This window comes from Bufo bufo, chromosome 11 (assembly GCF_905171765.1).
Source record: "Bufo bufo chromosome 11, aBufBuf1.1, whole genome shotgun sequence".
Taxonomy (NCBI): Eukaryota; Metazoa; Chordata; class Amphibia; order Anura; family Bufonidae; genus Bufo; species Bufo bufo.
The window spans coordinates 34,065,872-34,091,770 of NC_053399.1; the positions used below are offsets into that span (position 1 = coordinate 34,065,872).

The 25,899-nt window shown below is 48.5% G+C and overlaps 1 protein-coding gene across 3 annotated transcripts in view; it reads left to right on the top strand.

The window, feature by feature from the left end:
* The window catches only part of ARID4A (AT-rich interaction domain 4A), a 111,427-nt gene that overhangs the window by 79,328 nt on the left and 6,200 nt on the right, over positions 1-25,899 (top strand). For all 3 annotated transcript variants that reach the window (XM_040411278.1, XM_040411280.1, XM_040411279.1), the window contains 5 exons: positions 113-308; positions 4,016-4,072; positions 4,177-5,361; positions 19,162-19,266; positions 19,386-19,592. In XM_040411278.1, the coding sequence (XP_040267212.1) occupies positions 113-308; positions 4,016-4,072; positions 4,177-5,361; positions 19,162-19,266; positions 19,386-19,592 (1,750 nt within the window). The remainder of the gene's footprint in view (positions 1-112; positions 309-4,015; positions 4,073-4,176; positions 5,362-19,161; positions 19,267-19,385; positions 19,593-25,899) is intronic.

Here is a 25,899-nt window from a genome sequence, read left to right on the forward strand (position 1 = left end):
TCGTATAATGTAATCTTGTAACTTCTTATCCATTGTAAATGTGAGGCTCGAGTATTTGGGGGCTTGAGGGCAGGCTTACAACACATTACAGTGAACTTCTTTGTTCTTTCAGAATAAAGATGAAAATGAGGAAAAGAAGGACGATGAGAGAAACAAAATAAAGCGAGGACGCCCTCCCTTAAAATCAACCCTGCAGACTAATGTGTCTTGTGCCATGCCCAAGACACCCAATAGTGAGAGTAAAACAGCCAATAAAAATGTGAGGCACAGCCTGCCCGACGGTAATTTCTTGTCAAATGGAGTAGAAGGTAAGGGAAGCAGCAGTAAAGACCTGCTAACCTTTATATATGGATTTTCATCCGATTTTTACAATGACTAAGGCTACTTTCACACTAGCGTTTTTCTTTTCCGGCATAGAATTCAGTCACAGGGGCTCTATACCGGAAAAGAACTGATCAGGCATATCCCAATGCATTCTGAATGGAGAGTAATCTGTTAAGCATGCATCAGGATGTCTTCAGTTCAGTCATTTTGACTGATCAGGCAAAAGAGAAAACCGTAGCATGCTACCGTTTTATCTCCGGCGAAAAAAACTGAAGACTCGCCGGAATGCCGGCATTTTTCCCCATAGGAATCTATTCGTGCCGGATCCGGCATTCAAAACCGCAGACTGGTAAAAATGTGAAAAAACATACAATACGGATCCGTCTGTCCGCATGACCAGCGGAGAGACTGATCCGTTCTTGCAATGCATTTGTGAGACGGAACTGCCGCAAGTGTGAAAATAGCCTAATTTAATTGTTAAAAGGGTTTTCTGGGAATTTTAACTGATGACCTATCATCTGGATAGGTCATCGGTATCTGATTAGTGGGGGTCTGAAACTCGGGACCCCCGCCAATCGGCTGTTTGAGAAGGATCACAGTAGCGCTGCAACCTTCTTGCAGCTTTGTCTAGGCCAGTGATAGGCAAACTGCGGCTCTCCAACTGTTGCAAAACTACAACTCCCACCATGCCCTGCTGTAGGCTGAAAGCTGTAGGCAGTCTTTGCATGCTGGGAGTTGTAGTTTTGCAACAGCTGGAGGCACACTGGTTGGGAAACACTGGTCTAGGCCATGTAACGTCACATTCATCGGTCACATGGCCTAGGCGCAGCTCAGCCCCATTCACTTTCATGTACAGCGCTGTGCTTGGTGAGCAGAGAGAAGGCCCCGGCAGCACTGTGAGTGCTGGCGCCTTCTCAAACAGCTGATCATCGCGGGTCCTGGGTGTCGGTCCTCCGCTGATCAGTTAAAAATTCTTGGAAAACCCCCTTGAGTCTGTAAAGTTTGGATCAGTCTAAGATCTTGTTCCGGCATCTGTAATGTGGGTGCCTGTTAGCATCCATATTACAGCCTCAAATGCTAGCCCGACCACAAGTCTGTGCACCCAAACTAAAAGCATTGTGGGGATCTACCATGCTATAAGTTTGGGTCATTACATGTATGGTCGGACTGGAATTTGCAGCTGTAATACTGATGCTCCGAATGAGCCCACATTACAACCATTTGAATGAGGCCTAGGAGTTTGCCATCTAATATGGCGCTTCCTGTATGTACACTACCATACACATTAGGTAAAAGTCACTCAAACCTGCCATTTCCAGCAAGACTGTCTTATTTGTATGGGAGTGACCACAGGTATTGGGGATGGAGGAGGGAAAATTACAGACAAATTGCAAAAACCTGCTACAAATACTGGATACAAGTCGTATAATGGCCAGAAATAGTTTTTTCGTGTATACCCACTTAGCAGACTATTGTGAAAAAAAATACCTGAAATGACAGCTACACTTTAATTTTGCTTTTAGTAAGCAAACAAGCAATAAAAAAATGAATGCAAAGGTGTCCATAGACATGTAACAGCACACTGCTCCAATGCGCAAAAATACACGCAAACACTGGAAATATGGATTATTCCGAATTGCATTACTACTAAACTTATAGTGCCTTGCAAAAGTATTCACCCCCTTGACTTTTTTCGTATTTTGGTGCCTCACAACTTAGAATTAACATGGATTGTTTGAGGATTTGCATCATTTAATTTACAGAACATGCCGACAACTTTGAAGATGATTTTTTTTTTTTTTTTTGAGAAGCAAACAACAAATAGGACAAAATAACAGTCAATGTGCATAACTATTCACCCCCCTAAAGTCAATACTTTGTAGAGCCACCTTTTGCGGCAATCACAGCTCTAAGTCGCTTTGGATAAGTCTCTATAAGCTTGCCACATCTTATCTCTGGCATTTTTGCTCATTCCTCCTTGCAAAACTTCTCCAGCTCCTTCAGGTTGGATGGTTTGCGCTTGTGAACAGCAATCTTTAAGTCCTACCACAGATTTTCTATTGGATTGAGATCTGGGCTGTGACTCGGCCATTCCAACACATTTACATGTTTCCCCATTAAACCACTCAAGTGTTGCTTTAGTAGTGTGTTTGGGGTCATTGTCCTGCTGGAAGGTGAACCTCCGTCCTAGCCTCAGATCACGCACAGATTGGGACAGGTTTTGCTCAAGAATATCTCTGTATTTAGCACCATCCATCTTTCCATCAGCTCTGACCAGTTTCTTCTTCTGGCCACTTTGCCATAAAGCCCAACTCTATGGAGCGTACGGCTTATTGTCGTCCTATGTACAGATCCTCCAGTCTCTACTGTGGAACTCTGCAGCTCCTCCAGGGTTACCTCAGGCCTCTGTGCTGCCTCTCTGATTAATGCCCTCCTTGCCTGGTCCGTGAGTTTTGGTGGGCGGTCGTCACTTGGCAGGTTTGATGTTGTGCCACGTTATTTAAATTTGGCTATGATAGATTTGATGGTGCTCCTGGGGATCATCAAAGATTTGGATATTTTTTTATAACCTAACCCTGACTTTTACTTCTCAACAACATTGTCCCTTACTTGTTTGGAGAGCTCCTTGGTCTTCATGGCAGTGTTTGGTTAGTGATGCCTCTTGCTTAGGTGTTGCAGCCTCTGGGGCCTTTCAAAAAAGGTGTATATATGTAATGACAGATCATGTGACACTTAGATTGCACACAGGTGGACATCATTTCACTAATTATGTGACTTCTAAAGGTAATTGGTTGCACCAGAGCTTTTTATGGGCTTCCTAAAAAAAGGGGGTAAATACATACCACATGCCAATGTGGCACATGCCAATTTTCTGTTTTCTATTTCTAAATAGTTTTATTTATCTTTTTTTTTTCTCATTTCACTTCACCGACTTAGACTATTGTGTTCGGATCCATCACATAAAATTCAGATTAACAAAACATTAAACTTAAGGCTGTAATGTAATAAAACGCGAGAAAAGTCAGGGGGGTGAATACTTTTGCAAGGCACTGTACTATACATGAAATTTGAAGCTCTTTAAAAATGTTTGCAATTAAAATTCTTGTCAGGCACATCTACCAGGGACAAGGTGGCTTCTTCAGATGGGAAACTACACTATCATACTTGCCTCTTTTGGGCCTAGGCCTACAAAATTCTTGGACAAAAGGGCAGGAGTGCATATTCCTGATTTTCAGGCAGCCACTTCCTCATATGTGTATAGCATAGCTGGATCCTACACTGGTATGACATCTGTAGGCCCAAATCTGATAGTGTAGGTCCCATCTGAAGAAGCCACCTTGCCGTTGGTAGATGGGTCCAACGCAATTTTAATCAAAAATGTGCGCAAAGAGTTTCTAATTTTCATGTGTGAGAAGTATATCAGTAATGCAATTCTGAATAATCCATGTTTCCAGTGTTTGCATGTGTCTTTGCGCTTTCAGCAGTGTGCTGCTACATATACTGTTTGTTTGCTTTTTCATGTCAGTCATAGGAGCGTGCACCTGTACTTTTTTTCATATTACTTGGAGGTGCTGGTCTATCTGATTGCTACGAGCAAGAAATACAGTTTTCCTGTACACCAGTTTTGATGAATCTCCACCATTGTGCTGAAATTCTCTACTAATTCTTACTCTGTACCTGTTTGGAACAGCTCGTAGGAGGACGAGAAGGAACTCGGGAATGTACGATTCAGATAGATGCTCGAATGGTGAGTTCAGATCACTGGCACCGTAAATTTGTTTGCTTGGATTGTGCTGTCAATTTTGTATTATGATGAGATTTTGCTGTAATAATGGTTCACTCTGATTCCAGATTCATCAACATCAGAAAGCGATTCGGAGGAAGCTATCGAAAAGACACCTGTGAAGGAGGAGGTTTTACCAATGGTCGAAAAGGAGCCTGAGCAAACTGATAACGTGGTTGAGAATATTATTGAGGAGGAAGAAGAAGAAGAAGAAGAAGTCATCACTCCAGTTGTTTGCCCTGTGAAAGATCAGGAAACGAGCCCTATAAAGCCAGCAGAGACCTTACAGCAAGAGGTGGAAGAAAGTGAACAAATTGTGCAGAGTTACGGGAAGCAAACAGAACAAATTGTTGAGGTCAAGGAGACAGAAAATCTGCCAAAAAAAGGCAGAAGAAGCAAAACAAAAGAGCCTTGTCCGGAGACCGTAAAAAGTGTTTCGGTGCCTGCAGAAGAAGACTGTGAGCCGGAACCCAAGGTAGAACCCAGAATAGAACCTGAAGCCTTAGACTTTACTCCGTTCGCCTCGTTACAATGTAAGGAGTTGCTGTTTGTTCCAAATGAGTTAGAACTTCCTAATGATCAACAGACGAAGGAGAAGAAAGCTTGTAAAAGAAAACCTGTGGAGCAGACATCCCCAGAAAAAAAGCTGCGCACGGAGTGCGAGCCAGAGTTGCCCATTATTACTGTGGAGGAGAAACCAGTAGAAAGCTGCGAAGCTCTGGAACCCATCTGCATCATTAAGGAAGAGCAGGTCCAGAATACCAACGAGGAAATGCCCTCCTTAACGGCGGAGCTAGAACACGTGCAGAGCACTAGGACTGAGGACTACGACATGCCGCTGAATGACATCGCAAGGATTTCATATAAAGAAGAGCAAGAGGACATCATGCCCATGATTGGACCAGAAACTTTAGTTTGTCATGAAGTGGACTTGGATGATTTTGATGAAAAGGACAAGGTGGAGGACATGGTCATAGTGAAGCCAGAGCCAGAAGCACAGACTGTCCTTGCCCCCACCCTGCAGCCCGCTGTCCTGCCACCTCAAACTTATTCTGAGCCTTCGCCCCTTGCCTTGAGCCACGATGAGTCTCACAGCATAAAGAGCGAGAGTGACATAACCATTGAAGTGGACAGTGTGGCGGAAGAATCGCAGGAAGGCCTTTGTGAGAGTGAATCAGCTAATGGTTTTGAAGCCAGCACCACATCCAGCAACTGCAGCATAGCCGCCCAAGAAGCAGAGATGCGGGACAAAGGTAATATCCTGTTTAATGCCAAGGCAGCCATTAGTGCACACAAATTGTAAGTGACCCAGTGGTGGAATCGAGCTTTCTGTCCTCAGATTACCATTAAAAAAAGCAGGAAAATAAATTCTACTGTACTAAAATCCTGCTGTCCCTATGAATATTGAAAATGACCTTAGTTGGAGCTTTGTGACTTGAAAACCTGAACCGCCGACAGATTCCCAAAGCGAAGCAGCTACAGTACAGTTACATGCATTCTACTGCCCCTCTTATAAGCAAAGTCCGCTTCATTTTGAGAATCTTTGTTGTTTTGAGCTCCATTCATGCCATGGTTGTTGAAACTGTGACTTTTATCAGGTGCGCACAAATCATATTTCCTGTAAATGTTGAGGAAGATTGAATGGTTTGCATATTAGGGTTATTCCAGTGTCCATCATGAAAGGGTGAAATGGAAATAATCCTTTAATCCTTAGAATACCGGAGGTTTTTTTGTGTTTTTTTTTTTTTTGTATTTTTTTTTTTTCCGTTTTTGCGTTTTCATTTTTCTTCCCTATTTTCCGTCAGACATAACTTTTTTTTAATATATATATCCAGTCACATAGCTGTATGAGGGCTTTATTTCTCGCCCAGTTTCCTTGGGGGACACAGAAGACCTTGGGTATAGCTCAGCTTCCTAGGAGGCGTGACACTAAGTGAAGACTGTTAAGCCCCTCCTCCACAGCTATACCCTCAGCCTGGAGAGAGAGACTGCCAGTTTTTTGCTTAGTGTCCAAGGAGGCAAGACACTCCCTGCTCTGCAGGGCTGTTTTCTCCTTGTTTAAATTTTAGATTTTTACTTTTTTATTTTCTTTTTGTTCCAGATCATCAGGGATAACAGAGTCGCACTAGACCTCTCTGTTCTCCCGGGGTTGAGCTGCGCCAGTGCCGGTCACCCGCACTGCTGCCTCCCCCACAGAAGGCAAGGTGGACCAGGGCAGCCTAGCTCCCCTGCATCCCGCCAGCCCAAGGGTCGCCCGCACGCCAAGTCCCTCTTCCAGCGTCCTGCCACTACGGTGCCAGTAGCTGAAGGGGCGACCCTGCTGGAATGGACCCGAGGGTGAAGACGGCTGTGGTAAGAGAGAGGCTTCTCCAGCCCTACGTCCCCGTCCCCCCCGGTCTCCTGCGTGCCTGACCCCCATACTGGGCCTCTAGTCCCCTGCTGGATCTATGCTGGCACCTGCAGAGCGGCAATCTCCTTCTGCCTTACCCCTGCCTGGCTCCCATAGACATGCAGCCAGTGGCTGTCTCCACAGCCAGCTACAGAAGCGGCAACATAGTTTATTTCTACCACAGGCACCCGGTCTCTGGGTCCCCCCCCATCTCCTACCGGAGTGTTGCTCAAGGCCTGAGGCTCCTGACGGCTGTGGAGTGAGGCCTCGCCTCCGGCCGACATTGGTACTCTGGTGCGACCGGGCGCCGCAAAAATCTTAGCCCAGGCTCCGCGGCCTGCTAGGCCGCCATTCCGGGTCCCTGACTCTTCCGGCCGGATGGGCTCCCGCGGCCGGCAAGCCGCCATTCCGAGCCCCTGACTCTTCCGGCCGGCGGGGTGGGCTCCCGCGGCCGGCAAGCCGCCATTCCGGGCCCCTGACTCTTCCGGCCGGCGGGGTGGGCTCCCGCGGCCGGCAAGCCGCTATTCCGGGCCCCTGACTCTTCCGGCCGGCGGGGTGGGCTCCCGCGGCCGGCAAGCCGCCATTCCGGCCGGCGGGGTGGGCTCCCGCGGCCGGCTTTGGGCTTGACTTCAGCAGGCCCCGGCCGACCGTCGGTGCCGGTCGGTGGGGCTCCGCAAATTGTGGCCCAGGCTTCGCGGCCTGCTGGGCCGCAATTCCGACCGGCCCGCGGGGTGGGCACCCACGGCCGGTTTGATGCGCCACTCCGCCTCAGGTTCCGGCGGTACATACCGGGCGCCGCAAATTTAGACCCCGGCCTCACGGCCTGCTAGGCCGCAAAATTCCGGCCTCTGGTGGAGGGGGCGGGAACTTCTCCAGGCGCGAATTTTTCCCGCCGGGAGGTTCCTCCGCCCCCAGGGGATCGCAGCGCCGCCCTCCAGGCCGGATCCATGTTAACCCTTTTGGGTACAGGCCGGCTCCCAATGGGCCTGTATGGCTGGCCCCCCCCCTTTTTCCTGACTATCTGTGCCCCTATATGGTGGCCCCCTTTAGCCTCAGAGAGGCTGTGTTTTTAATAAAAAAAAAAAATATATATATATATATATATATAACAGATTTCTATTGGACTGCGCAGGACGCTGCAGCCTCATCAGTAGTGCTGCATGTCTGCATGCCCTCTTTCCACAGGCGGCATAGTGTTGCGCTCCCAACCTGCGTCGGTGCTAGGGCATTTCCCCTTTTAGGCAGTTTTCCTGCCCTCTTCCAGGATACGGCGCTGGCCAAGTGCATGCGGCCCTTCCGTAGGCAGCATTCATCATCTCTCCAGTTATGGTGCCTGCCATGTGCATCCCCCCCCCCCCCAGGCGGGATACTGCACTCTCCCTGGCTGCCGGCTGGCCATGTGCATGACCCCCTTTTAGGCGGAATGCTGCACCTTCACCGGATACGGTGCTGGCCATGTGCATGACCCCCTTCCTAGGCGGAATGCTGCACTCTCTATGGATTTGCTGCCGGCCATGTGCGTGACCCCCTTCTCTAAGCGGAACGCCGCACTCTCACTGGATTCACTGCCGGCCATGTGCATGACCCCCTTCCATGGGCGGAACGCAGCGCTCTCACTGGATTCGCTGTCGGCCATGTGCGTGACCCCCTTCTTAGGCGGAACGCTACACTCTCACTGGATCTGTTGCCGATCGTGTGCATGACCCCCCTTTTTAGGCGCAATACTGCACTCTCACCGGATTCGGTACTGGCTATGTGCACGACCCCCTTCCATAGGCGGAACGCTGCACTCTCTCTGATGTGCTATGATGAACTTATGTACTATGTTACTATGCTGCACTCTCACTGGTTCCGCTGCCGGCCATAGGCATGATTCAGGCAGCATACATACATCCCTCTGTCTGTGGTTGTTTTCTCGCAGGTACGTTGCTGGCCATGTGTAAGTACCCCATACATGGCGGGGTGCTTGCACTCTCGCAGGATCCGCTGTCGGCCATATGCATGACCCCTATTCCGTGGGCGGTGTATGCACTCTCGCTGGATTCGCTGCCTGCCATGGGCATGCCTTCCTTCCTCAGGTGACATACACACATTCTCACTGACTGTGTTTGTCTCTCACCAGTACGTTGCTGGCCATGTGTATGACTCCCATACATGGCGGGTGCACGCACTCTCCCTGGATGAGATGCTGGCCATGTGCATTACCCCCCCTTTTTTCTGGGCGGCATGCTACACTCTCACCGGATACCTTGCTGGCCATGAGCATGGCCCTCTAACATGGGTGGAACGCTTGCACTCCCATTGGATACGGTGCTGGCCTTGTGCGTGACCACCCCTTGTTCCATGGGCAGAATTTGGCACGCTCATGAGATTCACGGCTGTCCTTGTATGGCTGTGCTGGACTTGTACATGTCCCCCTTCATTGGCAGAGTAGTAGCACTCTCGCTAAATCAGTGTTGGGTGTATTATTGCACACTCACTTAATGCTAGGATAACCCTGTGCATGTTCCCCTTTCACTAGGTGGACCTCCTGCGTTCCTGCTGGATTATAGGGTATGTCCTGCTTCTCTGAAGTAGGTACGGCCTTAGGCATCACTCCCTTTTGGGACCGGCCTTTGCACTCTTGCAGACTGCAGTTTGCCAGATACAATTTCCCCCCTTTCGGGGCGGACTGCTTGCGTTCCATCGCATGCTATACTAGGCTTGTGCATAACTCCCTTTCAGGTTGCACTTTGCAATTCCGTACATGCTGTGGCACTCTGTGGCGAGCCCCCTTTTTCGCTGAATTAACATTTTTGCAGTGAGCGGACGTTCTTGTGCGTTGTTTGGGCCGTGTATGCCTTCTCCTCCTGTAGGTGGGTTGGCCTTCTCACTGCTTACGGGCTGCTCGTACGTATGCCTCATCTACTTCCTGCGGCATACTTTTGTTTTCTTGGGAAACGATGCTTGCCGCAAACCTTGCACTCGTCTCTAAGGAGTTCATTCTGTCCACCTGACCCGGACGGGCTCTACTTGCTCTCTGCTGCACGGAGCTGTGTGGTACTCATTCATTTAGTTGGCCCTTCATCCCAGGGAGTGTTCATGGGTCCTAGATGCGTGCCCATTCGTCCTTCCGCGGTATTGCTTCCCTGCGTTAGTGGTCACATGGTCGGGAGTGCTGTTGTCTGGAGCGCCCCTCGAATTCTTCGTTGGCTCTGGCAGGACTGCGGTTCCCTTGCCTGCTGCAATTTCCTCCTCTTCGGATGTAGTGTGGTATGAGTCCTTCCTCTTGGCGCCTCTACGCTTCAGTCTGATCTGCTACCAGGTGCGGGCCGCTTTTCTCGGGAAGGTCACCCAAATTCTCTTGGGTGCTCGATTACCCAGGTCCGGAGGACCTCCGCCTTGGGTTCTTCAGGGTATTCGCCTTCTGCGAGGCGGTGAACCGGGCATCTCACAGTGTAGCAGGGTTCTGCTTTTGAGCTGTCCTATGGCTTCCCTGTTGCCCACTCCTCCTTTCGATTGGAGGGTGTTATGCCGGCCTCTGTCTCGACTACCTTATCTCGCCGGCTCTGTTTGGCTCCCGCTCGGTACAGATCACTCCGATGTGGCTTCTGTCCCGCCAGACTTCAGAGGCTGTTCCTTCACTGTCCTCCCCTCTGGGGAGAGCATGGTTGTTCATGTGGATGGTTCCGGTGTTCCTTTTGGCCTCGTACTGTCTCCCTTGTCCACACTGGCTGTATTAGCTGTGCCTATTTACCGAGTCTACCGCGTTCTGTCCTCCCGCTGAGTGCAGATTGCGTGGTCCATTCTAAGTCAATGGTCCTGCTGTAGACTTACCTTCTCGGTAACTTGGGGGGGACTACCTTTCGGTCCAGATTGTCCTTTGATCTCCCACACCGGGACTGTAGAACATAGCTACATCAGCATGGACTTTAGCCTGTCTTGTCCTGGCATCTGGCGGATGCTGGGCGGGCCCTTTGGTTCCTTTCAGTCTGTCCTTCTACTCCCCCGCTAGGGTGGATACGGGACAACGTTGCCCTGGGGCCGACGGGACCAGTTTTGTCGACTTCTGCCCGTGTTACTGGTCTGCGCCTGATCACATTGGTTTTTTTCGCCCGCTTGCCAGGCGACTCCAGCGGGTTTGCTACTGTCCGCTCCTGGCTGTATTTCGTCCAGGATCTGTCGTAAGACTTATGGTTCTTTTGTCTGGGGTTCTGTGGGAAGCTGTGCATTCCCCACTCTGACCTTTTCTCTCCCCATGGTTCTGTCTTTTTTTCCAGTCCGGCCTGGACCTGGGACTGGGATTCCTTTACTTGAGGTGTCAAGTGTCAGCGATGTTCTTCCTCTTCCAGCGTTCCCCGGCCCTCTGGGCCTGTCAAGACCTTCTTACTCGAAATGGCTCTTTGGTTCCTCTGTACTGTCCTTCGGTATCGCCCTGGTTACTTCATACTGAGCTCTCGGCGCTCCAATCTTGTCCTTGGAGCCGTTACAGAAGTTCTCTCTACCCCGTCTGTCCTGTACGGTTGTGTTTCCGTATCAGTCGTGTCTCTGACGGGTGCCTGAATGGCCCCTTTTTGTTCTGAGCCTTCTGTCTTTTCCCAGGACAGGGCTGTTCTACATCCCGTTCCTTCCTTCTGAAGGTGGTGTTTGCCTTTCGCTTCAACACTTCACCGATTTGGACGTTGTTTGGGCCTTGCCGGTTTTACTTGGAGATCTCCGACTCTTGTCGACGTTTGGTCTCTTGGGTTTCCTGGAGGTCCGCGCTTAGAGTTGACGGACTCCAGGGTGGTTTCCCTCCGCTTTATCAGATTGGCTATTGCTGAGGTTACCGCACCGAGGGCAGGATTCTGCCTTTGCTGTCACCGTTCATTTCACCAGAGCGATCGGTGCCTCCTGGGCCGGAGACATTGGGCTTCGGCCATGCATTTGAGCAGGGCGGCCACAGGTCTTCCGTGCACGCTTTACCGAGTTCTACAGGGTGCATACTCTGGCTTCAGCGTATGCTGCCTTGGTCCGCCTGGGTCTGCAGGCGGCGGTTCCTTGATGCCTTCGGGTGCTTCGCCTTGGTGCTGTGGTCCCTCCCCTTTTGGACTGCTTTTGAACGTCCCAAGGTCTTCTGTGTCCCCCAAGGAAACTGGGCGAGAAAACGAGATTTTTGTATAACTTACCAGTAAAATCTCTTTCTCGCTCTTTCCTTGGGGGACACAGCACCCACCCATTCATTGTTTTCTCTACACGGTTTCCGAGTTTGTGTTACCCGTTGGGTAGTTGGCTTGTTGGTTCCTTGTTGGACTTTGCCTTTTCTCACTACTTGGACACGCAACTGGCTGCCCTTTCTCTCCAGGCTGAGGGTATAGCTGTGGAGGAGGGGCTTAACAGCTTTCACTTAGTGGTCACGCCTCCTATGGAGATGAGCTATACCCAAGGTCTTCTGTGTCCCCCAAGGAAAGAGCGAGAAAGAGATTTTACTGGTAAGTTATACAAAAATCTCGTTTTTTTTGCGTGACAAGTTGGTACTTTCTAATGCACCATTAATTATGGCATAAAATGTAGTAGGAAGCGGGAAGAAAATTCCAAATGGGGTGGAATTGGAAAAAAAACACTGTTTTACGGGTTTTGTTCCCACGGCGTTTTGTTTATGACAAAACTGACCCATGCCTTTCATTCTCGCGGTCAGTACGATTACAATGATACCCCATATGTATAGGTTTATGTGTAAATAGTGTAAAAATAAATTTAGACTTTGAGAATTTTTTTTACATCATTTTCGGACAACCATAAATTTTTTTATACTTCTGTCTACTGAGCTGTTTAGGGGCAATTTTTTTTCGGGACAATTCATTGTTTTTATTGATACCATTTTGGAGTCTGCATGACTTTTGGATCACATTTTATTAAATTTTTTTGGTTAAGAGAAGCAATGAAAATAAATGGCAAATCGGCCAATTTGACCCTTTTTTTCCGTTACGCCATTCACCGTATTGTGTTTTATTTTATTTTTTATATATTTTATGGCCGTTTTCGGTCGCGGGGATACCCAGGATGTTTATATTTATTGTTATTTAGGTATTTATTTATTTTATTATACAGAAAGGGGTGATTTAAACTTTTTAATTTATTTTTTATTTTTTATATATTTTTCATAATTTTACGGCCGTGAGCGGTCTGTGGTAACCCGGCCTGGATTCCTGCTGAGAGCAGGAGCGCACGGCGTCATTGGTTGCTATGACGCCGTGCGCTTCATGCCGCTGCTGCACTACAGTAATATACTCGTATAGATCATACGAGTATATTACTGTAGTGCAGCGGCGGCATGAAGCGCACGGCGTCATAGCAACCAATGACGCTGTGCGCTCCTGCTCTCAGGAGGAATCCAGGCCGGGTTACCACGGACCGCTCACGGCCGCGTGCATTCGGCCTAAGGCTCATAAATGACCTATAAATTATGTTTTAGAATTTTTCATTTTGATCTACAGTCAGGTCCATTTTCATTTTTGGCTCTATACACCACCACAATGGATTTAAAATGAAACGAACAAGATGTGCTTTAACTGCAGACTGTCAGCTTTAATTTAAGGGTATTTACACCCAAATCAGATGAACGGTGCAGGAATTACAACAGTTTGCATATGTGCCTCCCACTTGTTAAGGGACTAAAAGTAATGGGACAATTGGCTTTCTCAGCTGTTCCATGGCCAGCTGTGTTATTCCCTCATTATCCCAATTACAATGAGCAGATAAAAGGTCCAGAGTTCATTTCAAGTGTGCTATTTGCATTTGGAATCTGTTGCTGTCAACTCTCAAGATGAGATCCAAAGAGCTGTCACTATCAGTGAAGCAAATCATCATTAGGCTGAAAACGCAAAACAAACCCCTCAGAGAGATAGCAAAAACATTAGGCCTGGCCAAAACAACAGTTTGGAACATTCTTAGGCCTCTTTCACACGGGCGTTGCGGGAAAATGTGCGGGTACGTTGCAGGAACACCGCGATTTTTCCGCAGCGAGGCCAAAACATTGTAATGCCGTTTTTGCACTCGCGTGAGAGAAAAATCACGCATGTTTGGTACCCAAACCCGAACTTCTTCACAGAAGTTCGGGCTTGGGTTAGGTGTTGTGTAGATGTTATTATTTTCCCTTATAACATGGTTATAAGGGAAAATAATAGCATTCTGAATACAGAATGCTTAGTAGGTGATTAATTGAGTGTTTAAAAAAAATTAACTCACCTTCTCCTCTTGTTCGCGTAGTTCCCGGTCTCTTCTTTACTTCTCAAAAGATGAAAATACCGGCTAGGACCTGTGGTGATGTCAGATCACATGCTCCAATCACATGGTCCATCACCACGGTGATGGACCATGTGATTGGAGCATGTGATCTGACGTCACCAAAGGTCCTTTAGCCCACAGCTGATCATTAAAGAAGTAAAGAAGAGACCGGGAACTACGCGAACAAGAGGAGAAGGTGAGTTAATTTTTTTTAACCCTCAATCACCTACTAAGCATTCTGTATTCAGAATGCTATTATTTTCCCTTAACCATGTTATAAGGGAAAATAATACAGTGAATAGACTGTCACCTAGCAACCATGCGTGAGAATCGCACCACATCCGCACTTGCTTGCGGATACTTGCGATTTTCACGCAACCCCATTCACTTCTATGGGGCCTGCGTTGCGTGAAAAACGCAGAATATAGAGCATGCTGCGATTTTCACGCAACGCACAAGTGATGCGTGCAAATCACCGCTCATGTGAACAGCTCCATAGAAATGAATGGGTCGGTATTCAGTGCGGGTGCAATGCGTTCACCTCACGCATCGCATCCGCGCGGAATACTCGCCCGTGTGAAAGGAGCCTTAAAAAGAAGGAACGCACCGGTGAACTCAGCAACACCAAAGGACCCGGAAGACCACGGAAAACAACTGTGGTGGATGACCGAAGAATTCTTTCCCTGGTGAAGAAAACACCCTTCACAACAGTTGGCCAGATCAAGAAGACTCTCCAGGAGGTAGGTGTATGTGTGTCAAAGTCAACAATCAAGAGAAGACTTCACCAGAGTGAATACAGAGGGTCCACCACAAGATGTAAACCATTGGTGAGCCTCAAAAACAGGAAGGCCAGATTAGAGTTTGCCAAACGACATCTAAAAAAGCCTTCACAGTTCTGGAACAACATCCTATGGACAGATGAGACTAAGATCTACTTGTACCAGAGTGATGGGAAGAGAAGAGAATGGAGAAGGAAAGGAACTGCTCATGATCCTAAGCATACCACCTCATCAGTGAAGCATGGTGGTGGTGGTAGTGTCATGGCGTGGGCATGTATGGGTGCCAATGGAACTGCTTCTCTTGTATTTATTGATGATGTGACTGCTGACAAAAGCAGCAGGATGAATTCTGAAGTGTTTGGGGCAATATTATCTGCTCATATTCAGCCATAATGCTTCAGAACTCATTGGACGGCGCTTCACAGTGCAGATGGACAATGACCCAAAGCATACTGCAAGAGCAACCAAAGAGTTTTTTAAGGGAAAGAAGTGGAATGTTATGCAATGGCCAAGTCAATCACCGGACCTGAATCCGATTGAGCATGCATTTCACTTGCTGAAGACAAAACTGAAGGGAAAATGCCCCAAGAACAAGCAGGAACTGAAGACGGTTGCGGTAGAGGCCTGGCAGAGCATCACCAGGGATGAAACCCAGCGCCTGGTGAGGTCTATGCGTTCCAGACTTCAGGATGTAATTGACTGCAAAGGATTTGCAACCAAGTATTAAAAAGTGAAAGTTTGAGTTATGATTATTATGTCCCATTACTTTTGGTCCCTTAACAAGTGGGAGGCACATATGCAAACTGTTATAATTCCTACACCGTTCACCTGATTTGGATGTAAATACCCTCAAATTAAAGCTGACAGTCTGCAGTTAAAGCACATCTTGTTTGTTTTTATTTCAAATCCATTGTGGTGGTGTATAGAGCCAAAAATGTTAGAATTGTGTCAAAGTATGTTGGCCTGCCATCTGGTGGCCAAAATAAAGAATTGCAGCATTAATGCTCTGAATTTCTTCATAGAGATTCAGAGCATTTAGCGCATGTACTGAAGTCCTGATTGGCCGCACGGGGCTTCAGTACTTCACGCTTCCGGGTTTTTGCGCATTCAGGTGCCGTGATCTCACTTGATCACGGCATCTAAAGCATTTAATTACCGCGATCGACATTATTGCCGGTTGTGGTAATTAGCCACAGGTCACTGTTTGGAACAGCAGAGACTTGCCGGCCATGATTCCCGCTGCACGCCCGAGCAGGCGTCATGCTTGCACAGCGCTACCAGTGTCGTACATGTATGGCGCTGGTAACGAAATTGTTAAACAGTGGCCATGGGTGACCGGAGTTACAAGCTGTGCTTTGCCGTTTCCACAAGTCCTATAACATTGAATGTAAGCTACACAAATAGCATATCACAGCGAGCTGCACGATTTCTGTAACCTCAGCTGTCCTTGACTGACATATACAAGGGTTAATCTGTGTAGAATAAAGGGGGTAGGGCACTCACCTCTTGTTCCAGGTAGAGGGTCCCGTCTCCGCTCCCTTCTGACCCCTGTGGACCGCAAATGTGACATTACATCTGTGGTCATGTGCATTGGCACTGCTGCAGCCATTCAGTGGCCTCAGTGATGACATGTTCCTGAGCAGTACATGACCACTGAGCTTCTGCTGCTCGGAGACGCATCTCCACCAAGTGCTGCACGTGACCACAGACTGCACATCACATTTCTGCTCCACAGGGGACCAAAAGCAGCTGGGACGCCCCCCCAAGAAAGTTAAGAAAACATGCACAAACTTTTTTCAATGTTTTCAATAATATTTATAAATAAAAATAAAACCCCTTAATAAAATAAACCTCTGCACACCCCCTTAACGAAATAAACCCATTAACCCCCCTTAATAAAACCCATTAACCACCCCTTAATAGACCCCTTAACCCTTCCTTAATAAAATAAAAACCTGCACCCCCTTAAACCCCAGTATAATAAACATTGGTGCGCCCCCCCTCCCTAGTATAATAAACATATAAACATTGGTGGTGCATTGCACCCCCCCCCCCCCCCCCCAACACCCTAGTATAATAAACATTGGTGGCGCAGTGTGCCCCCCCAACATAATAAACATTGGTGGGCAGTGCGCCCCCCCTCCCTAGCATAATAAACATATAAACATTGGTGGTGCAGTGCGCCCCCCCCCCCCCCAACATAATAAACATTGGTGGGCAGTGCCAGTGAGGGTTAAAAAAGTAAATAAAAATTAACTCACCACCTCCAATTGATCGCGTAGCAGCCGGTCTCCTGTACTTTCTTCAGACCTGTCAAAGACCTGTGGTGATGTCACTGAGCTCATCACATGATCCATCACCATGGTAATGGGACCATGTGATAGAGGCTGGAGCTCAGTGACGTCACCACAGGTCCTGAAGAAATTAACAAGGAGACCGGCAGCAGCTACGCGATCAATTGGAGGAGGTGAGTTAATTTTTTATTTTTAACCCTCTTGGCACTGCCCACCAATGTTTATTATACTGGGGGGGCCGCACTCAATGTTTATTATACTGGGGGGGGGCGCACTCAAGTTTATTATACTGGGGGGGGCACCCGACCTCTATGACAGGGAGCGGCACCTGAGGGGTTAACTGCCGCTGATCGCAGCTCCCTGTCATAGAGGTCGGGTGCCGGCTATTTGATTCCGGCACCCGCCTCCTGCATTTGTATTAACAGGTCAGTTATCTTCATTGGTGGCGCAGTGGCCACAGCCCCTCCCCCGGCCTTGTCCCTCTTCTTATTGGCCGCAGCGGCAGCAGCACAGGGGGAGGGAGAGACCATCTGGAGCCCTGCCCCTATCACAGCGCCACGCCTGGCCCACTCGTCACATTTATTTTTTTTTTATCCTCAGTCGCGGCGGGCTCCCAGTGGCGTAGGGCCCCATAGCCATTGCTATGGCTGCTATGGCGATCCCTACACCACTGGCACCCCCCTTGTGAGTGGCACCCGGGGCGGGCCGCCCCCCCTTGGTACGCCACTGGAGGTTGGTCATCCACCATTAAGATTAGGCAAAAGCAAACTTTTTTTTAAATACAAATACAGTCCTGATCAAAAGTTTAGACCACTGAAAAATGGCAAAAAATCATATTTACCATGGCTGGATCTTAACAAGGTTCCAAGTAGAGCTTCAACATGCAACAAGAAGAAATGGGAGTGAGACAAAACAACTCGTAATGAGTAGCTCCCGCCGTTATGGTTTATCACTTCCAAAATTTTGTTTTGGCATGCTTGATGCAAGCGTTTCCATGAGGTGAGTGGGGACATTTCTCCAAGTGGTGAGAGACGGCCGCACGAAGGCCATCTACTGTCTGGAACTGTTGTCCATTTTGTAAACTTTCCTTGCCACACCATCCCCAAAGGTTCTCAATTGGATTTAGATCAGGGAACACGCAGGATGGGCCAAAAGAGTGATGTTATTCTCCTGGAAGAAGTCCCTTGTCCTGCGGGCATTGTGTACTGTAGCGTTGTCCTAGTGAAAAACCCAGTCGTTACCACACAGACGAGGGCCCTCAGTCAGAGGAATGCTCTCTGCCACATCTGGACATAGCCAGCGGCCGTTTGACGCCCCTGCACTTCCTGAAGCTCCATTGTTCCACTGAAGGAAAAAGCCCCCCAGACCATTATGGCGCCCCTCCACTGTGGCGCGTAGAAAACATCTCAGGTGGGATCTGCTTGTCATGCCAGTAACGTTGGAAACCATCAGGACCATCAAGGTTAAATTTTTCTCATCAGAGAATAAAACTTTCTTCCACCTTTGAATGTCCCATGTTTGCTGCTCTCTTGAAAGTCCAAACGAGCAGTTCTGTGGCGTTCAAGGAGACGAGGTCCTTGAAGACGTTTTTTGTTTTTGAAGCCCTTCAGTCTCAGATGCCGTCTGATGGTTATGGGGCTGCAGTCAGCACCAGTAAGGGCCTTAATTTGGGCCGAGGACCGTCCAGTGTCTTGACGGACAGCCAATTGGATGCTCCGGCTCAGAGCTTAGGACATTTTTTGGGTCTTCCACTTTACTTTTTTGTTCATAACCCTCAGATCATTTAAGAAATTCCAAATGACTGTCTTACTGCGTCCCACCTCAGCAGCGATGGCGCGCTGTGAGAGACCCTGCTTATGCAGTTCAACAACCCGACCACGTTCAAAAAGAGAGTTTTTTTGCCTTTGCCATCACAACGTGTGACTACCTGACAGAAAATGACAATGAATCCACATCTTTGCACAGATTTGGCCTTTTAAAAGCATGTGGTCCTAAAATTTGGAACAGCTGAAAAAACAGCCTGTTTCAGTTTAACCGTTATTTTTAAAAAATGTTTTGTCTCACTCCCATTTCTTCTTGTCGCATGTTGAAGCTCTACTTGGAACCTTGTTAAGATCCAACAATGTAAAATAAGATTTTTTGCCATTTTTCAAGTGGTCTTAAACTTTTGATCAGGACTGTACCACCACTCCTATATGGGATCCTCATTCACTTGGATAGCGCTAAACAACAGTACCAGATAACACCATAGACACAAGTGGTACTACTTCTAATGTACCAACAAGATACTTGGACTTTGCTTTATCTTATCTTGACTTTTTTTAAAATCTTTATATTCTTTATCAGGCCATAAACGGATTAGTGACAGCAACATGGGAGCACTAGCAAAGAAACAGAAGCGTACACCAAAGCGAATCAATACTTCATTGAAAACGGAGAAGAATGGGATAGGTGAGACACCCGTTCATGAGCCTTATCAGTCAGAGCTTGAACCCCCTTTTTATCTTTATGATCCTCGCACCTAGTTCTGAGTGTTGTTTCATTGGCTTTTTTTCACATTTTATTTTCAGGGCAAAGCAGCGACAGTGAAGACCTTTCTGCTGTGGACAGCGCCAGTAAATGTTCTCCAGGTAAACATGTAAATGTTCCCAAGCCTCAAAAGATCATGAGATCACCAGCAAGAATCACGTCTCCGCATACAAAAGATATAGAAAAGGATAAGCATCGAGAGAAACACCAGCACTCCTCAAGAACGTACAAGTGGACGTTACAGCTCAGTAAGTAGATGGTCACTCAGTGTAAAGACTTCCAGGAGATTGCATATACAAGAAAATATGGGGATTAAAGAGCTGATCCCCTCACACACAACCCCATAAATATGTAAGTCACTGGAACCGATCAGTTGATCCCAAGACCCTCAGCAAGCAGCTGTCGATAACCTACAATGCAGCGGTGTTTTCACACAGTGATTGATAAAAAAAAATGATTCACGATGGATTCCGTTATGCGTTACACTGTGTAAACATACACTTAATAGGGTTTTCTCATCCATATCATTAGGGGACAGGCTTGACCTTGGGTATAGCTATTGCCACTAGGAGGCGACACTAAGCACAAAGGTGTGAGCTCCTCCCTCCAGCTATACCCTTCCTACAGGGACTAAGCTAAAACGCCAGCCTTCGGGTCACTACGGCTGCCCATGACAAGTCCCCTATGTTTCTGGTGTAGCAGCTTTCCCCAAGGGGCCACACACCGAAGGTGGTGACCCAGCTGGAACCAGGGGGGTGGAAGACGGGTAAGTATTCCTGGCTCCAAGCCCCCCTTTCCCCCCCTCCCCCTTCACAGGTTATTTGCTAGGATGGCCCCTACAAAGCCTTGTCCCCCCAGGCGGGGAAAGAGTTAAAGGGTTTCTGTCATCCCAATTTTTGCTATTAAACAGGCTGACATTATAGATGTGAAAATGTCACCTGAATTTAACTCTGCATTTCTTTTATTTAAGTATGCTCCTGTTTTCGTGTAATTTTAACTTTTATGATATGCAAATGAGCTTCTAGAAGCAGGGGGGGGGGGGCGCATTGCACCTGCTCCTAGAGGCTCCGTTCGCCCACCTCATTTCCATGCCCTTCTGTCTTGATTGACAGGACCAGGCCAGCGTTGGTTCCCCTGCTGGCCCCCTCTGCCGTGTAAAACTCGCTCCTACGCCGTCCCGTTCAGTATTTGGCATAGGTGCAGCGAGAAAGCCGGCTGTCAGACTCTGGGGAACCCTCTGCTACTCCCCATCGGGGCTGTCCTGCAAAACGTGTCAGACCAACCTCTCCTCGAAGGGCGTCTGCGTCCCCCGTTTCATCCACCTCCCAGGGAGTCTTGCCCCGACGCACCCTAATTAGAAGAGGCGTGTTCTGAGGGAAAGTGGTCAGACGCTAATTTTTGTCTCACCGGAGGAGCAGTCTTCCAAACTGTCCGCTATGGAAGACAATCTCATCGCAACGGTTATAGAAACCTTACAGGTTGAGGACCCTGCGCCCTCCTCTGCCGGTTCTGTTTTTCCTTCAGGCGATCCTGTCGCTCACCAAAGGTGTTCCCCAACCACCTGGAGTTTGATTTCTCCCTTTGCAAGGAATGGAACTTCCCCGACAGGCGTTTTTGCTTTACCGAAACGCTTAGACGTCTTATATCCCGTTCCAGAGGCCTTGACGTCCCTTCCCTTTGCAGGTAGCAGACTTCTTGGCAAGCGTCTGGATGAGATTATCTCTGATGCTACAGGGGGTAAAAGCACTCATTTGCCGCAGAGCAGGACGCGCTTCAACATATCTAAAAAGCACAGACCTCTTTTTCGGCCCTTTAGCAGTTCCTCCAGCTCGAAGCGGCCAACCGACAAATCTGCCCCATAGCAGAAGCGCAAACCATCTTTCAAACCTCGCCCTCCCTGGCGTCCTCGCCAGCAGGGCTTCAAGCTCTATACCCCTAAGTCATCCTCTGCATGACATGTGGTCTAGTGCCCCCCAGTCGAGTGGGAGGTCATCTTCATCTGTTCCAGCATGTCTGGCTAGCTCACGTCTCGGATGCCTGGGTGCGAGAAGTCATATTGGAGGGTTACAAACTGGAGTTCCGTTCCCCACCTCCGCCCTGGTTTTTTCGCTAGTCCCCTGTGACCCCCTCCGCCGCCCATTCCTTTTTTCAGGCTATTCTCTCCCTTCTGCGCCTGGGAGTTATTGTCCCGGTTCCGCCTCAAGACTGTCTTTGCGGATTCTACTCTAATCTCTTTGTGGTCCCCAAGAAGGAGGGTACAGTCCGTCCCATCCTAGACCTCAAAGCCCTCAACCGATCTTTACCAAGATCCTGGCCTTAGTCATGGCTGTTTCATACCAGGGGCTGGGGCATCTGTAAAAAAAAAAAGATGGATTTATCGACTTGATAGTCTCAGTCCAAGGGGGCTCAATGAGGGATTTGCATTTACTGCTTTCCTGTGAAAATGAGGGAGAGGACTTATGTGGCAATAAATTTATATATTTCTAGTCAACTCCACTTTATGACTTTTCCATTTTTCAAGTGTCAGTTGACACCTATGTATATAGAGCCAAAATTCGGAGTACCCTACTCGCTGATCACGTTTTTTGTAAATAGAGGTTTTTCTACCTCGCTAATCAGACTAAGAATGTATTCTGTAATAGCAACCATGTAAAGCGTGTACTGTTACATCTGAAAACAAAGTCATGCTTGCAAGTGTGACCTGTGCTGTAATATGGATCAATCCCTATGGCAGATCATTTCTGCACCACTACCTGGGGAACCCCTTTTAAACGACATAGCCGAAGCACTGCCTTGATACAGTGCTAGAACTACAGATGCTCATGTGACACAACACTTGAGCAATGCTGCAATATAGTACAAAGCCTATGGTTGATTTGATTCTGCACCATCATCCCATGTAGTCCCCTTTAAATTAAACGGCTGATGCACTACAGTTGACACTGTGCCAAAATCACAGCTGCCCATGAGATATAACCTCTCAGTAGTGAGTGACACTTGGTCATTACAGATTAGCATGTCAACTATGCAGTATTATACACAAAACATATTCATCAGGGTTTCAGAGGTGAGAGCCCACTCAAGCTTTGTACACTTATCTATTTCTAAGTATATCACTATTATCATATATCATAGAGCATCCACTCATTTACATACCACTAGCTTCATTTATCCTGTACACATTCACTTATCGAGTTATTATTAGTCTCCTTTATCACAGCACCTCTATAGTGCACAGGAGACATGCCCCATCGGCGTTCAGATATAAGTGTTTGCGCAGCCGCTGATCGCGCAGTATTCTCCCCGTTGAGAATCAAAGTCTGCGCGCAGCCACTGGAAGGGCAGGACGTCGCTGATGACGTTCTCAGTAAGCGACTTGGATGACGATGGCGCGCTAGAGATGATGGTGTAGGTAGATGGCGCAGCCAGTTGACAGGTATTCAGTCACACATTGTATTGGTTGCAGAGTTTGTCAATCACAATACCACCTATATAAACCTCCAGTTTGATAGGGTACTCATTGCTGCCCAAATCCCCTGAAGAAGCCAGTTATCTGGTGAAACATGTTGGGGGGCAGATTTAGTTTTTAAATCAGCGTTTTACTCCACTGTCAGTTAGTTAGTAGTAGTCCGGCTGGCCTACTTATCAAAGCTAGAGTAGCTTAGCAGTGAGATACGGTATCAAAACCGTGAATGTTCCGAACGCAGTGTGCACCACCAAAGGGATAGATAAAGACCAGTTAGCATATGGCACTATCTATGTGCTGTATTGGTAGGGGGATGAGTGATTTCAGTTCCCACAACCCAGCCTAGTTGAAGGTGTCACTGCAAGCGGCATAAAGGCAGCAAACTGCCTGTAAGTGACAGGGGTGAGAGAGAGTGCACGTGCTCTCCCTCCTGACCCACTGATCAATATTTGACCGTACAGTGGAGTGGTTACTGTATTTTTAACCTTTTTCTTTTCTTTGGTTCTTTAAGTAAAATAAAATAAAAGTATAAAGCACGTAGTTTAATTCAAATAATAACTAAAGTGAAGTTTTACATTTTCACCTGGGGCAAGATAGGTTCAACGCGTATATAGGAATCTGTAAATAAATTATTTGATAAACCTTACCCAGGGTATGTCCCAAATATGAATATACCAGGGGGATAGTGGCGATTCCTTACTTGGACGATATCCTGATCAAGGGTCCGTCATTCCAGGCATGCTGTTCGACACCGATCGGGCCAAGATTTTCTTGCTCCCGGACAAACTCTCTGCTCTCTGTCGTCAGATCCTCCCTTTGTTGCGGACTCGGACTCTTCCCATTCGGCACTCTGGGCCACATGGTCTCTTCCTTCGAAGCAGTGCCCTAAGCTCAGTTTCATACCAGGGCTCTTCAGCGGTGCATTCTGTCTATTTGGGACCGTTCCCCAGCCTCCCTGGATCGACTCATCCGTCTCCCTGCCCCGATGCGCTGAAAACTTCGGTGGTGGTTTATGTTTCCGATGCTGACGTCGGGCCGCTCCTTCCTTCCCCTCCGTTGGATAGTGTTGACAACGGACGCCAGTCTCTGGGGCTGGGGGGGGTTCTGGACAATCTCTCGGTGACCAGGGCTCCTGGTCCCGTGAGGAACGCCAACTTCCGATCAATATTCTGGAATTGTGGGTGATTCGTCTCTCTGGCAAATTGGACAGACTGTCTCTGGGGGTATCTAGTTCGGGTTGAATCCGACAATTCCACGGCAGTCACATATCTAAAGCACCAGGGTGGCACTCGGAGCCCCACAGCCATATCTGAAGCAGCGCTCATCCTCTCCTGGGCGGAGAGCCATGCTCCCGCTTCAACCGCAAGGTAGAGACCTTTGTGGCGAGGTCCAAGGATCCTCTGGCACGGGCCTCGGACGCCCTTGTGATCCCGTGGACGCAGTTCACATTTCCTTACGTGTTCCTTCCTCTTCTTCTCATTCCACCTCTTCTCCGAAAAATCGGGTCCGAAGGTCTGCCTGTCATTCTCATGGCCACGCAGAGTATGGCACGCGTCCCTAGTCTCCCTCCTTGCCGACGAACCCTGGCGTCTTCCCCTTCGGGAGGACCTCTTGTTGCAGGGACCGATCTTCCACCCAAATTTAGGGTCGCTACATTTAACGGCATGGCTGTTGAAGCCGCCGTACTAAGGGCTTAGGGTTTCTCGGATGCTGTTTTCCAGACCATGATTCGGGCTAGAAAACAATCGTCCTCCCGGATCTATCACCGGACCTGGAAGTCTTGCTTTAGGCTACTTTCACACTAGCGTTCGGGTGTCCGCTCGTGAGCTCCGTTTGAAGGGGCTCACGAGCGGCCCCGAACGCATCCGTCCGGCCCTAATGCATTCTCAGTGGAGGCGGATCCACTGAGAATGCATCCGCCTGCCAGCGCTCAGCCTCCGCTCCGCTCAGTGAGCGGACACCTGAACGCTGCTTGCAGCGTTCGGGTGTCCGCCTGGCCGGGCGGAGGCGAGCGGATCCGTCCAGACTTATAATGGAAGTCAATGGGGACGGATCCGCTTGAAGATGACACTATATGGCTCAATCTTCAAGCGGATCCGATCCCCATTGACTTTCAATGTAAAGTCTGGACGGATCCGCTCAGGCTACTTTCAGACTTAGAAAATTTTCTAAGTAATAATGCAGACGGATCCGTTCTGAACGGATGCAAACGTCTGCATTATCGGAGCGGATCCGTCTGATGAAACATCAGACGGATCCGCTCCGAACGCTAGTGTGAAAGTAGCCTAAGTTGGTGTGAACGCCACCAGTTGTCTCCCATTCGGTTTTCATTGCCTCGACTCTTGTATTTCCTACAGTCGGGCATGGACGTGGGGCTGGCTATCAGCTCCCTCAGAGGGCAAGTTTCGGCCCTTTCCATTCTTTTGCAACGAAACCTGGCTTCGATTTCTGCGGTTTGGACCTTCCTGCAGGGGGTTTTGCATGCTGCGCCCCCATACCATCCTCCGTTGAATCCATGGGACCTTATTCCGGTGCTCAGCGCTCTCCAGTCCTCTCCGTTTGAGCCTTTGCAGCAGGTGTCCCTTTGCTTCCTGTCCTACAAGGTGGCCTTTTTGGTGGCAATCACTTCCATCCGTAGGGTGTCGGAGCTAGCGGCTCTTTCCTGTCGGTCTCCTTTCATTTTGTCCTGCCCCGGCTCATCCTCGTGAACAGTCGCCCCACACTCTGGATTTGGTTCGGGCCATTCGCATCTATCTGTCTCAGATGTCCTCTTTCCGACTGACGGATTCTCTATTTGTCATTCCAGAGGTACCGAGATGAGGGCTGGCTGCATCAAAAGTTTCAATTTCCCGATGGATTAATTTGACCATTGTGGAAGCGTGCCGTATCTGCTGCTCTTCCGGGTTACTGCTCATTCTGCTCGGGTAGTGGGGGCCTCTTGGGCAGTACATCATGGGGCTTCGCCCCTTCAGGTGTGCAGGGCGGCCACCTGGTCGTCTTTACACACTTTTTCCAAGTTTTACAGAGTACACACTTTTTACATCTTCTGACGCTTCTCTGGGGCAGAGAGTTTTGCAGACGGCAGTTCT